Genomic DNA, 11,901 nt, shown 5'->3' with positions numbered 1-11,901 from the left:
TATGTTATAAAAATGAAAACATCCCACTCGATGCCTTAAACTCTTCTATTGTCAGCGAGAAACAAAGAAAGGCATGGACAGCCAATCCATGCAGTAAGGTGTTGGTTAAAATGACATATCATGATACTTCCCGCAAATAAGATTGTGTCAACAGATCCTGTTAAAGTATTAACGGTGGAGCCAGAAGTAGGTACGTGGTATATGCTTGTGTATAGCTAACTTCAGCCACTGTCAATTTGAAGCATGCGAGTTATCTATTTAGCTGTAACTATAATTGCACTTCATTAAGTTCTTGCATCATTGCATGCTTACATGTAATTTAAAGTACTTCCTAATTTGTCAGTGCAAGATTATAATATTTTTTTTGTTGACATCAACATTAGGCTTGAAAATGGCCAAATAGGTAAACTTCAAATACAAGGTGGATGTAATTCATATAATTATCCAAAAATTGTTTTTTGTTTTTCAGTTGGGAATGTTGTAGAAGACTTTTCCACCTTTGGATTTCCTGAAAGTGGGTATATTTTTTTATTTTTACATAGAAAATTGATTTCAACCTACATAATTGACTTTGTTTAACAAGGTTAGCACATAATAGTCTTTTGACCAAAAACCTGTGGTGCTAGAATTACTGATCAAATTGCAATATAGAAGTGAACACATACACATACACATGCTGTTGGTAAAAATGAAACTTAGTTAAAGTTATTTCAAGCTGTGTTGGTCCAACGACAGAGCATTTGTCCGCACCGAATTACAAAACGAGGTAGATAATATTTATCTTGCTCCATGTATCTTTATACGTAATTGTACCTCCTCGACGCTAAAAGTTCCCCATTTTGGACTATAAAACGGGCTCACTTTTTGTCCTCTCTGGATGAGGGGCTAGATATATAAATTTACATAAGTATTCTTCCGAAAGAAATAAAGTTTCCATAACAAACAAAGTATACTGTCATTGTTTCGTATCAGGACATCGCAGAATTATTGGCCGCTACAAACGATCAGAATGCTTCCACAGAAGGAGTAGTAACTAATGAGGAAGTTGTTTCTGAAAATTCAGAATGCATCTCTTGGAGTCCAACGAAGTGCGATGTTGGAATTCAGTGCTTTCTTCAACCTCTTACCCTCAAAAGTAAGGTAATACAAACAGAGTTTGAAGATGCTGCCATGACTACTAGAGTTAGGACTAAGTCTCCCCCTCCAACCCAGGCAAATGCAACCGAAAAAGTTTCCCTACAGACAGATGAAACTACAACTGGCATTTTTCCTCTTTCAAAAACTTAGTTGTTAATGCTGAAGGATGGAAAGTTAACAATGATCATAATTATGCTATGCATGCTCCCAATATGTAGTCTTTCCTACTTATGAAGATGATAGTTTCAGTGTTACCTCATGGCCCCCTCTGCCTGAGGTGGAAGTTGTAATACCTGACACTGTTACCGAAGAGAATGAGATGGATGAAAGTGATGATGACAATAAGGATGATGACTTTGAGGACCCAAATTGGCATTTGCCACTAAATGTAAATAGTTTCACCAAAGACGATGTTAAGGATGACATATTATTTCAAGAACAATCCAAGAGAGACTACATTACCCCTGACTCTGAAAAGAAATATGTTGTCTTGGAGTCATCCATAAATAAATTGCTGAAAAGGTGCCCCAGTTGTGGAGATATAATAATCAATTGTGAAAGGAAAACAACTGGTAGCATGTTATCAGTTCAATTGACTTGTAACAGTGGCCATACAGTAAAGTGGGATTCACAGCCAGTAGTGAAACGGAAACCTCTGGGAAATCTATTGTTGTCTGCTGCTATTTTATTTAGAGGTAATACTTTTACTACAATCAGCCAGTAGGCATCATGCATTAAGCTTCAATTTTTTCGTGAAAGTGTCTTCTATGACACAGAGAAAAAGTACTTGTTCCCTGTTATTCATGAGGCGTGGGAGGCTGAAAGTAGGAGGCAAATTGAGATTCCCACTGCCAGGGGTGTTGTTAATAGGGAGCTTAAGATACAGACGTTTTCGGGGCGACGGCGACGTGACAACCCAGGTAGACTGGGTCAGAGGTTGCCGTTTTCGCGCCATAACTTAAGTTGTTAAGATTCTGATGACGACCGGCCTCTGCAACTTCGTCAAGTTTATTTGTTGCCCTTTATAAATTAAGGCTTTTTTGTCGTAGCATGGCTACGTCTAAAGAATTCCGCCATCTCCTTGTCCTTTGCTGTGACGCTAATCTTATTAGCGATGAAGAGTTCTTGGTTTTGTATGAAATGTTTCCGTCTAAAAACCCCAATTTTCCATATGACGAGTATAGTCACCTTGACTTGGATAACATGAGTGAAGCTGAGTGCAAAGCAGAATTCAGGTTTGACAAGAAGGATCTTCCAGTTCTTGCCGAAGCCTTGCAGATTCCACCATCATTCAAACTAAGCCAAGGAAGCACAGTAGATGGAATGGAAGGCCTCTGTATGCTTTTACGACGGCTTGCTTACCCCTGCAGATGTGGTGATATGGTGCCTCGTTTTGGCAGTCCAGTACCCGTTCTAAGCATGGCCACAAATCATGTCATTGATTTTCTTTACAATACCCACGGACATCGTCTAACTCGATGGAACAACGCACTGCTAAACCCACCTGCACTAGAAATTTATGCTCGATTAGTTCACTACAAAGGGGCTGCACTTCAGAATTGTTTTGGTTTTGTTGATGGGACTGTGCGCCCCATTGCCAGACCTGATCAGCATCAGAGAGTGATGTACAATGGACATAAACGCGTTCACGCCATAAAATTTCAGTCTCTCGTCTTGCCCAATGGGTTGATCGCAAATCTTTACGGCCCCGTAGGTAACTATGTTCTTTATCAATACACATATCCTGTAATCCGAAAGGCAAAGCTAGAGGGTAAATATAGTTATAAACATGGTTTTCAAATGGCAGCATTTCCTTAATTTTCTGATATAGAGTAAGTATTGCAAGTAAAATTTAGACAGAAAACAAATTGTATTTATGAATTGAAGGCTGGGCCATCAACTTTCATAGTTTTGGCTTGTCACACAATATTTTTTTAATCCATGCGTGACGAAAAGCAAGAATGTCTGAGCTTGTAGTTATCTCTGAACTTACATTAATGCTCTGGTATCTTTTTAGAGGGAAAGAGACATGATGCTGGAATGCTGGCAGAATCTGGACTCCTACGAGACTTGGAGCAAAACGCATTTTCCACCACTGGCCAACCAATGTGTATATATGGAGATCCTGCTTACCCTCGTCGAGTGAATCTCCAAGGACCATTCCAAGGAGCAACTATCACTCCCCATATGGATATGTTCAATTTTTCTACAAGCTCTGTCTGCGTGTCAATGGAATGGCTGTTTGGTGATATTTTAAACTATTTCAAATTCCTTGATATTAAAAAGAATCTAAAAATTGGCCTAAGTAGTATTGGTAAAACATATGTTGTATGTGCACTCCTACGAAATGCTCTAACATGTCTCTATGCTAATCAGACCTCCATTATTACTTTAGATGAATTTAAAAAATCCAGATCACAACAAATATGAAAAGAAAATATATGATTACTATAGTATCAATTGAAAGACTAACTGATATTGGGAAAAACTGTTCTCACTTTCCTTATGAGTCTGTAGACCACCATAGTGGTCTACATAAAAAAAATCATCTGTCCAATGTCAATACAACATAAATTATCTTGTTTCAATTTTGCTACTACAGTCCCCAAAGTTGGCAGTTATTTAAAAAATTTGCCTTCATAATTGGAATTGGAACCATGACAATGTCTATGAATTCTTACATGACATTAACTCAACACTTTTTAACAACAGCTTGCACATGAGAAATGGAATTAAAAAACACAATAAGGAATTTTGTAACGGTACTAATAAGTGCCAACACTGAGCAACAGTTAGTGATTTTCCTTGGGAGCCAACCTCTCAATAAGGCATAGAAGAACCTGTGATTGCTGTTGCTGCTGGTTTAACATTGACTGCATAACTTGCAGCTGTTGAGTTTCATTTCTTTGTTGCTGCTTCCGCTGATCTTCTTGCTGTTGCTGAATCATCCTTAACATTTCCTGCTGCATTGTTGTCTGCTGCGAACCTCTCATCCCTTCTTGTTTTTTTCATTTCAATCTCTTCCCTCCGCAAGGCCATCTTTCTTCTGCTTTCTTTTCCAAGAATCCAATAGCATCACCAGTACTTTTTCTTTTTTTCATTGTTGAAAATACTGTATCACTTTCCTCAGCTCATTTTTTACTTTGTCCCACGGTTTCCATTGCCTTCAGCCTCATTTCCTCAGCTTTAGCTCTCTCTTCTTAAAGTGCTACTGAAACGAAATTTTCGTATCTGAAATATTTGCTCTAACCTGTAGTTTTGAATATGCTGATCATCATGAGATAATTTGCTTTGGCCAAAAAGAAGCGAAAGATATCTTTTTTAACCGTTCAAATCAAAAATTTTACAGAAAACCATGTCCGGGCCCTGGTACCGAGCGAAATGGATTGATGACGTCACTGGTTGTGTTCACTCCGATAGTGTGGTTTATTTCACTCACAGTTTGTTTGTATTCGGGGGCGAAGGAGATAGCAGACATTGAAGTTTTGTCAAGTGAATCTTCTTCTGAACGAAGCGAAGTTGTCTCCAGTAAAGAAGAGGAAGATGGTGGCGTAAAATGGGGTTGACAGGCCTACACGACTCCCAAGCGTGTGTTTAGAGTAGCCTATTCAAAGTTTAGCCCTCACGAGTATGTCTTTGAGCGACCGCCCTCTTTTGTAAGCTACGAGTGGCGGATTTTTGTATAGTTCGCTCAGTAGTGGTTGTGTTTCTATTAAATGCCAGTTTTTCATGAGAATTTGCTTTATGTGTGGCACTGAGTACGCACATTAGGGATTGCGTCTTTTTCGAATCGTTCGCCTTTGTAGATGTACAGCTATTTGTTTTACTGTCTCGATCGTTAAGTTGTCTGGATTGCTTTCAGCTTACGCCACGAATGCTGATTTGATCGTACTACAGTTCTTAGTGTTCATTGTTCCAGCCGTTTTGGCTCGTTTTCTTTTCTTTATTTTGGTATTAAAACGACCGATTTCACGTTCACAGAAGCACATGATCGCCTTTACTGTTTCTTGCTCCGCGTTGTTAAGGATTTGCGTTATCTCATTTTTTAAATCCTCGTCTGCTCTTATTTTGGCCCTCGCCCTATATTGTAGGGACTCTGGGCATGTTCTGCTAGGCATTTGGTACAGAGGGATTTGTTCGTTATCCTCAGACTTGCCGAGTAGATCATCTTCAGTGGCGGTGTCGTATGAGGCTTCCATGTTTTCTTCATTCTCTGAATGGCATTGCTTTGGCCCGGGGCGTTTAGTAGCCCATCTGCCGTTATAATGTCTTTCGAAATTTTCTGTTGATGGTCAGGCAAGACCGCGGTTTTGATCCTAATCTTGTGGATCTCGTCAGTTGCCGATTAACTAAATAGACTGGTAGAGATTCGTTCTCGGTATCAGTCGGGAATTTTGCTTCCTATCCAGGCAAACCTCTCGCAGATAGCCAAGATGCCGATGTGGCCGCCGATGAATAAGACGAGGATGGCATTTTGCCCGAAATCCTCTTTTTCGGCCTCCCAACATGCAAGCCACACTCCATGCTTTTACCCTTCTTTCACAGAAGTACACAACCAGTGACGTCACAGGGCTGTTTTGGCCGCGCCAACATGGCCGCCAATTTTGATCTCAGCCGGTCAACTTCGAATGCTTAAAAATGTACTTTCCGGTATGCGTTGGCCCAAAAAAAGTACACAGCGTTTGCAAATAACGTTCAAACTCTATTATCTTGCAAAAATCTCAGATATGAAAATTACGTTTCAGTAGCACTTTAAATAGTGACGAAAGTATTGCTAACGCCGTTCCATTAACAGAATCAAATGAAGTGGGACAGTCCATAAAAGAAGCAGACAATAGTCAGGATCAGTCTCTACAATTAATTATCAACGAATTGGAAGGGAAAGTAAAACAATTGGAACACGAACTTAAACAGGAGAGAGAGACAAGAAAGACACTAGAAGAGAAGCTTAATCGAAGTTTGTTTAATATCGACAACATCAAAGAAAACGATAATTTAATGAGATTCTACACTGGCTTCAACAGTTATGCTGTTTTTACTACAGTTCTTAATTTCCTTGGAAGAGAAGCAGCAAAACAGTTAAATTACACTAACACTGAACTAGTGCAGAATCCACCCAAGAGAGAGAAGCAAGGTCCAAGAAGAGCTCTCTCTGTGGAAAATGAATTATTTCTCTTGCTGTGTCGTTACAAAGTTGGTCTTTTAGAGGAGGATGTAGCAGTCAGATTTGGTATTTGCCAAAGTCTTGTGAGCCGAATCATCATTACATGGACAAAGTTCATATATTTTAGATTCTCAGAGCTAGACATTTTCCCAACAAGGGAGGTAATTGAAGCACATAAACCTGAATGCTTCAGGAATAAATACAATGGTACAACAGTGATAATTGATGCAACTGAATTGTACATTGAAACACCAACTAATCCTGAAGCACAGCAGCTCACTTTCTCTACCTATAAAAACGGCAATACTCTGAAGGCCCTAGTTGGAATTACACCAAGTGGTAGTGTTTGTTTTGTGTCTAATCTTTATGGTGGGTCTATCTCTGACAAAGAGATAACTGTGAAATCTAAACTCATGGATAAACTTCAATATGGAGATGAAGTGATGGCTGACAGAGGATTCAATATCCAAGAATTACTAGCAAGTAAAGGGGTTAAAGTAAATGTTCCACCTTATATGAATGAGGCAGGACAATTTACTGAACAAGAAATGCTCAACACAAGAAGAATTGCATCATTGCGAATCCATGTAGAGAGAGCTATCGAGCGCATCAAAAACTATCACATTTTAGATTTTATTCCCATTACTGTCTGCAAGAATGGGCTGGTTGACATGATTTTCTTTAATTGTGCTATGTTCACAAACTTTTTGCCACCTCTGGTGAAATGAATTTTTTTCAGAATCTTTCTTGAGCCATTCATTTGTTTGCTTGTAATTGTCTGGTGTTATAGACAGAATCCATATTTTTTAGGTGGGTGTTTCAATAAGGACAGCACACAATTTATTTACAACTGACAGAGTAATGAGTAAAATATTCATATCACTAGTTGATCTGAAATAATCTATTACTGTTAACAATCAAGATAGATTTAATCTTCTGCAGATGTCATATTTATCTGGCTAATAGAAAAAATGCTCATTGTATCTAAATTTATTCAAATGTTCTACATGTTAGTATTGAAAATCAGTTAATGTCATGCAAAATTAAAGTTGCAAGTTTTGCTGGTTCAAAGAGTATAGTGGAGTCAGTTTCCAACCAGTAAAAGTAATTATTACAATAGAAATTCACTTTTCTGTCAATGAGACAATAATATCCATATTTAAAACGATATATTTCAAAAAACACAACATCAGTAATCATAATTTTGAGATCATGCAAAAGTTAAATAATTTATAGATAGTGATTCCACTGTCATGTCGAGTTCTAACAAAGACTGAAGTACACTGTTACATTAATCTTGATACTTTTCCAAGCCTGGGAAGACCTAAAGTTAACCGTGGATAAGCAAGTTCTACAGCAATATAGTTCTCATAAAAACTTTCAAGCTTTGGGATAACTTCTCTTCTAAATTGTAAATTATTTTTGATGCTTATTATGATCATTTCCTTTAGATCTGATATCACCAGATCAGCCCACTGTAAACCAACACAAAATAGTTGTTGTTGAACTTGAAAATGGTATGGGTGATTTGTGTTAATAAGCAGGCCATGAACAGTCCTCTTGCAAATTCCCCTGCTGCAAACTGCTTCTGCCAGTTTTTTTGTTCCAGGAAAAACTCTCTTGACTTCCACCAAACATTTGTTATCAACTTCACCATCAGGACTTGCACCCAAAAATGGATGTGTAGATGAAATGACAAACCCTAGTTTAGAGACGTTGCACTTGAAGAGGTTTTCATATGACTTGATAATATTAGCTTCATCAGTAAGACCTTGTTTCATGTAATTACTCTGAAAATTGTCATTGAGATGTAGAATTTCTTTTACAGCCTTAGTGGGGCTTGTGTCTGGTCTCTGAAGTACTCTCTTGCATTTCGATGCAGTAATTCTTGTTTTCCTGTGTTCAAACCACTTTTGACAATCACTTTGATTTTTTGTTGCTCTGCTTATCAATTCTCTTTCTTTTTCTCCTACAAAAAGATTTGACTTAATTCTTTTAGCTTTTGCATGTATTTCTTCCAATGACATTGGTCGTTCCTTTATGGGTGAGACAATTAAACTACTTGGACATAGTGGCTCTTTTGATAAAATAGAGTAAAATCCACAATTTAGACTTTCTCTCAAGATTTCTTGAAGCAAGGTCTGATTTGCCTTCTCTGTACTTGGTTCTCTATAGATGCAAAGTCTTGGATCGTGCAGTGCTTTATTGTGTTTTAAATTCTCTGTGCCAAAAACTTTTCTACTGAAATCAATGTCGTATACTGAGAGTGCCTCCAGCTTTCGCTTTCGTGGTTGATTCCAAGTCTGCAATCTTTCTGTACAGGTAAGAAATTCTTGACTACGACCAAGTCTTATGTACTCTTCAAGAGCAAAGCATAGAGCTGCCAAATGTTTACATGATGCAAGTGGTGGCTTTCCAGCTGGACAAGGATTACAGTTTCCATATATTATATCACCAGAACTGTCTACTGTCATTTGGATCTTATATTTTAGAGTTTTTTTCATCTCAGGTAAGCATTCGCATTGGATAAAATACTTGCCATCCTCATTCGCAACCTTAATATTCTGGACGTGACCATGTCTGAAAAGACCAAAAGCTTTGCAGTTTAAGCTTTTATAGTCTTTATTACTTTCATCGTCTCTTGCACGCCTAGTAATAAAGTAGCTCATCATATTTGCAATAGAAAACTCTGGCAGTTTGTTGCATTTTTTCAATTCGGTCCACGTTGTTGAAGGCAGGAAATTTTGTATATCTTTCCCTGTTGGCTCCTCGTTAGCATTTGCCGAATTTTCCTTTAAGTTCTCGTTCGATTCTCCTGACAGATGCATCCATTTTTCAGTAAAATTCGCATCCCAGCCATTCTTAATATAGCTTACGACCCTGAAAAACAAAGATGGTTTTAATTACCGTCTAAAACTATCCTCAAAATATCAATGATATTTTAATTATTTTTACGTACCTTTGAACCAGTTCTCGTTGGTTTCCATCCGCAGAAGCACTCCCGTTTCTTGAGGTTCCTACTCGATAGGACAACCATGATCTTAAGACCTGTTTAGTAATGTTTCGGGGACAATTACCATTCAACAACTGTAGTTTCTCTTCAGCCGAAAAAAAAGCATATTTCGGCTGTGATTCCTCGTGGGTTTCCATATCTTTCCTATGATTTAGTTCTTGAAACATTTCTTGACCCAATAGCCTCGTTCCCATGTGATGACTGCTGAATCGCTGGCTCAGACGTAATAACAGCTATTGGAGTTGTTAGAAGAACTCAGTTCCCCTGAGTTAACACAATTAGACACCTTCAGAGATACTCAACTTACGGGAGCTCCTACACTACTGAAGAAGCCAGCCTTAAACTACATAAGGAAAGTCGGATACGATAAGAACTTTATTTAAGCATATGACGTTTCAGTCCAAGACTACGCACTAAGCTAAGAAAATCTCCATAGATCTGAGGTGTACGTTTTCGAGGTGCACCTACGAATTGATAAGGGAATGGCAGCAAGCAAAAACTCCCTTTTAGGTTAAGAATTCAAGTACTGTATGCGTACGTGCCCAAAACTTACCTGTTGCTTCGGTCATTTTAACCTAAAGAGAAAACAATTCTTGGTTTTCACCCACGTGACCTATACCTTGACAACGGTTGCTACGCCGCCATATTGGTGTCGTATTATTCAAACATTTCGCGTGTTATCAAAGCTTTAGAAATATTCTTCATCATGGTTCATTGTATTATGGTTGATTGTTTTCATAATAGTGGAAAGACGAAAGGTATAGGGTTTTATAGGATTCCAGTTGTAGTCACTAACCAAGGAGAAAAAGCAGAAGAGCTAAGCAGAGAACGAAGAGAAAGATGGATCGCCGCCATTAGCCGCGACGACATCACTTCGAAGGATGTCCTCAGTAATGAAAGAGTCTGTGGACGACATTTCGTGTCAGGACAATCTGCAAAACCCTGGGATAAGTACAACGTCGACTGGGTTCCTACTTTGAATCTCGGGAAGACAAAATATCAACAGGAAAACCACGACATTAAAGAGGCAAGAGCTAAACGAGCGAAGGAACGCCGCAAAAGATCACTCGAGCGTCAAGAACGCAAGGCAGCTGAGAAACGAAAGAAAATCGATGTCAGTGGCCTTCCCGTCCGTGATGTGGATTTCAGTGATCCTAAAGAAGGATCATCCAAGGAAATTGATTCTTCTGAGGATATTTTTGATCACGATTGCGCATTTCAAGACCACACTTGCTCAACTCTCGTTGACAGTTCAACTCAAACCCAAGTTGATGTATCTGAAGTTATGACTCAAACCGAAGAGTTTGAATACCTTTTCAAAGAATCCTATAAGCCAATTGATCGAGATTTTTTTGATTCTGATGAAAAAGTTCGCTTTTATTCTGGACTGCCTTCAATGGATATCTTAATGACCGTCCTTGACTTTGTGTCACCCCACATCAAACGAAGAACCCAAAAACTTAGCCTTTTCCAGGAAATGATTATCGTGTTGATGAAACTGAGACTGAATATGCCTTATCAAGACTTAGCCTATCGTTTTCAAGTATCTGTGACAACAATATCAAGAATATTTTCATCATGGTTACCAGTGATGGATCAGCATTTGTCCCCACTAATTTACTGGCCTGAAAGACACCAGCTATGGAAGACAATGCCTCTTTGTTTCCAACAAGCCTTTGGAACCAAAGTCACTGTTGTTATTGACTGTTTTGAGATTTTTATTGATAAGCCTACAAACTTGTTAGCTCGAGCTCAGACATTTTCATCCTACAAGCATCACAATACTATCAAAGTACTGATTGGTATTTCTCCCCAAGGAGCTATTTCCTTTGTGTCAGAGGCATGGGGAGGACGTACCTCTGATAAGTTCTTGACAGAAAACTGTGGCATTCTTGAAAAACTTTTGCCAGGTGACATGGTTATGGCAGACCGGGGTTTCACAATCACAGAAAGTGTTGCTCTCAAACAGGCAAGACTTGTGATACCAGCCTACACGAAAGGGAGGGAACAGCTGGATCCTATTGATGTGGAAAAAACAAGAGCTCTAGCAAGTGTACGGATACATGTTGAGAGGGTGATTGGTTTGCTGCGTCGCAAGTATACTATTCTTCAAAGCACACTTCCCACTGATTTCTTGAACAATGACAATGGACAGGATGAAGTACCAATTATTGACAGAATTATTAAAGTATGTTCAGCTCTTGTAAACCTGTGTCCACCCAATGTACCATTTGATTAGCTCCATACTTCATACAGTACTATTATAGTCATATATTGTAGCTAATGAAATGATATGATGGGGTGGAGAATCTGTGTATAATTTAAGAAATATTATAACCCCATGAAAAGAGAGCAAGTGACTGGGAATGAGCACTGTGTAACATTAATAATTTAAGAAAATATACTTCCATTACAAGAAGGATCGACAACAATGACAACATTTTATTTGTGCTGTGTATATATATTTACAAAAATTATATGAATTAAAAGAATAAATTATGTTTTCAGGGGGCAGTAAGGACTGTTTATTGAGCACAGCTGCTTAAAATAGCTTGAGTTCATTATTCTTCTTGGATTTTTTTTTTTT

General features: G+C 38.4%; 3 protein-coding genes across 3 annotated transcripts in view; all 3 read left to right on the top strand.

The window, feature by feature from the left end:
- On the top strand, positions 1 to 4,975 carry LOC148718729 (uncharacterized). Its single transcript, XM_088741994.1, has 3 exons — positions 1 to 514; positions 973 to 2,851; positions 3,155 to 4,975. Exons 2-3 carry the CDS (start codon positions 2,188 to 2,190, stop codon positions 3,565 to 3,567), a joined length of 1,077 nt encoding a protein of 358 aa, XP_088598120.1. The 5' UTR covers positions 1 to 514; positions 973 to 2,187; the 3' UTR covers positions 3,568 to 4,975.
- Positions 4,976 to 6,135: 1,160 nt separating this feature from the next.
- Positions 6,136 to 7,029, top strand: LOC148718728 (uncharacterized). The gene has a single exon (XM_088739993.1). It carries the CDS (start codon positions 6,136 to 6,138, stop codon positions 7,027 to 7,029), a length of 894 nt encoding a protein of 297 aa, XP_088596119.1.
- Positions 7,030 to 9,908: 2,879 nt separating this feature from the next.
- Positions 9,909 to 11,901, top strand: part of LOC148718727 (uncharacterized) — a 2,187-nt gene continuing 194 nt past the window's right edge. The window contains exon 1 of the mRNA XM_088741967.1: positions 9,909 to 11,901. This exon is cut by the window's right edge and continues 194 nt beyond it. Within this exon, the coding sequence (XP_088598093.1) occupies positions 10,021 to 11,553 (1,533 nt within the window). The 5' untranslated portion in view covers positions 9,909 to 10,020 and the 3' untranslated portion in view covers positions 11,554 to 11,901.

This window comes from Stylophora pistillata, chromosome 12 (assembly GCF_964205215.1).
Source record: "Stylophora pistillata chromosome 12, jaStyPist1.2, whole genome shotgun sequence".
Taxonomy (NCBI): Eukaryota; Metazoa; Cnidaria; class Anthozoa; order Scleractinia; family Pocilloporidae; genus Stylophora; species Stylophora pistillata.
This window is presented reverse-complemented; position numbering and strand designations above follow the sequence as displayed.

Excerpts from the sequence above, each read along its gene's own strand:
- LOC148718728 (XM_088739993.1), top strand. The coding sequence starts at position 6,136 with ATGAGATTCTACACTGGCTTCAACAGTTATGCTGTTTTTACTACAGTT.
- LOC148718729 (XM_088741994.1), top strand. The coding sequence starts at position 2,188 with ATGGCTACGTCTAAAGAATTCCGCCATCTCCTTGTCCTTTGCTGTGAC. Across the intron at positions 2,852-3,154 it reads AAATCTTTACGGCCCCGTAG|AGGGAAAGAGACATGATGCT; the intron begins GTAACTATGTTC and ends GTATCTTTTTAG.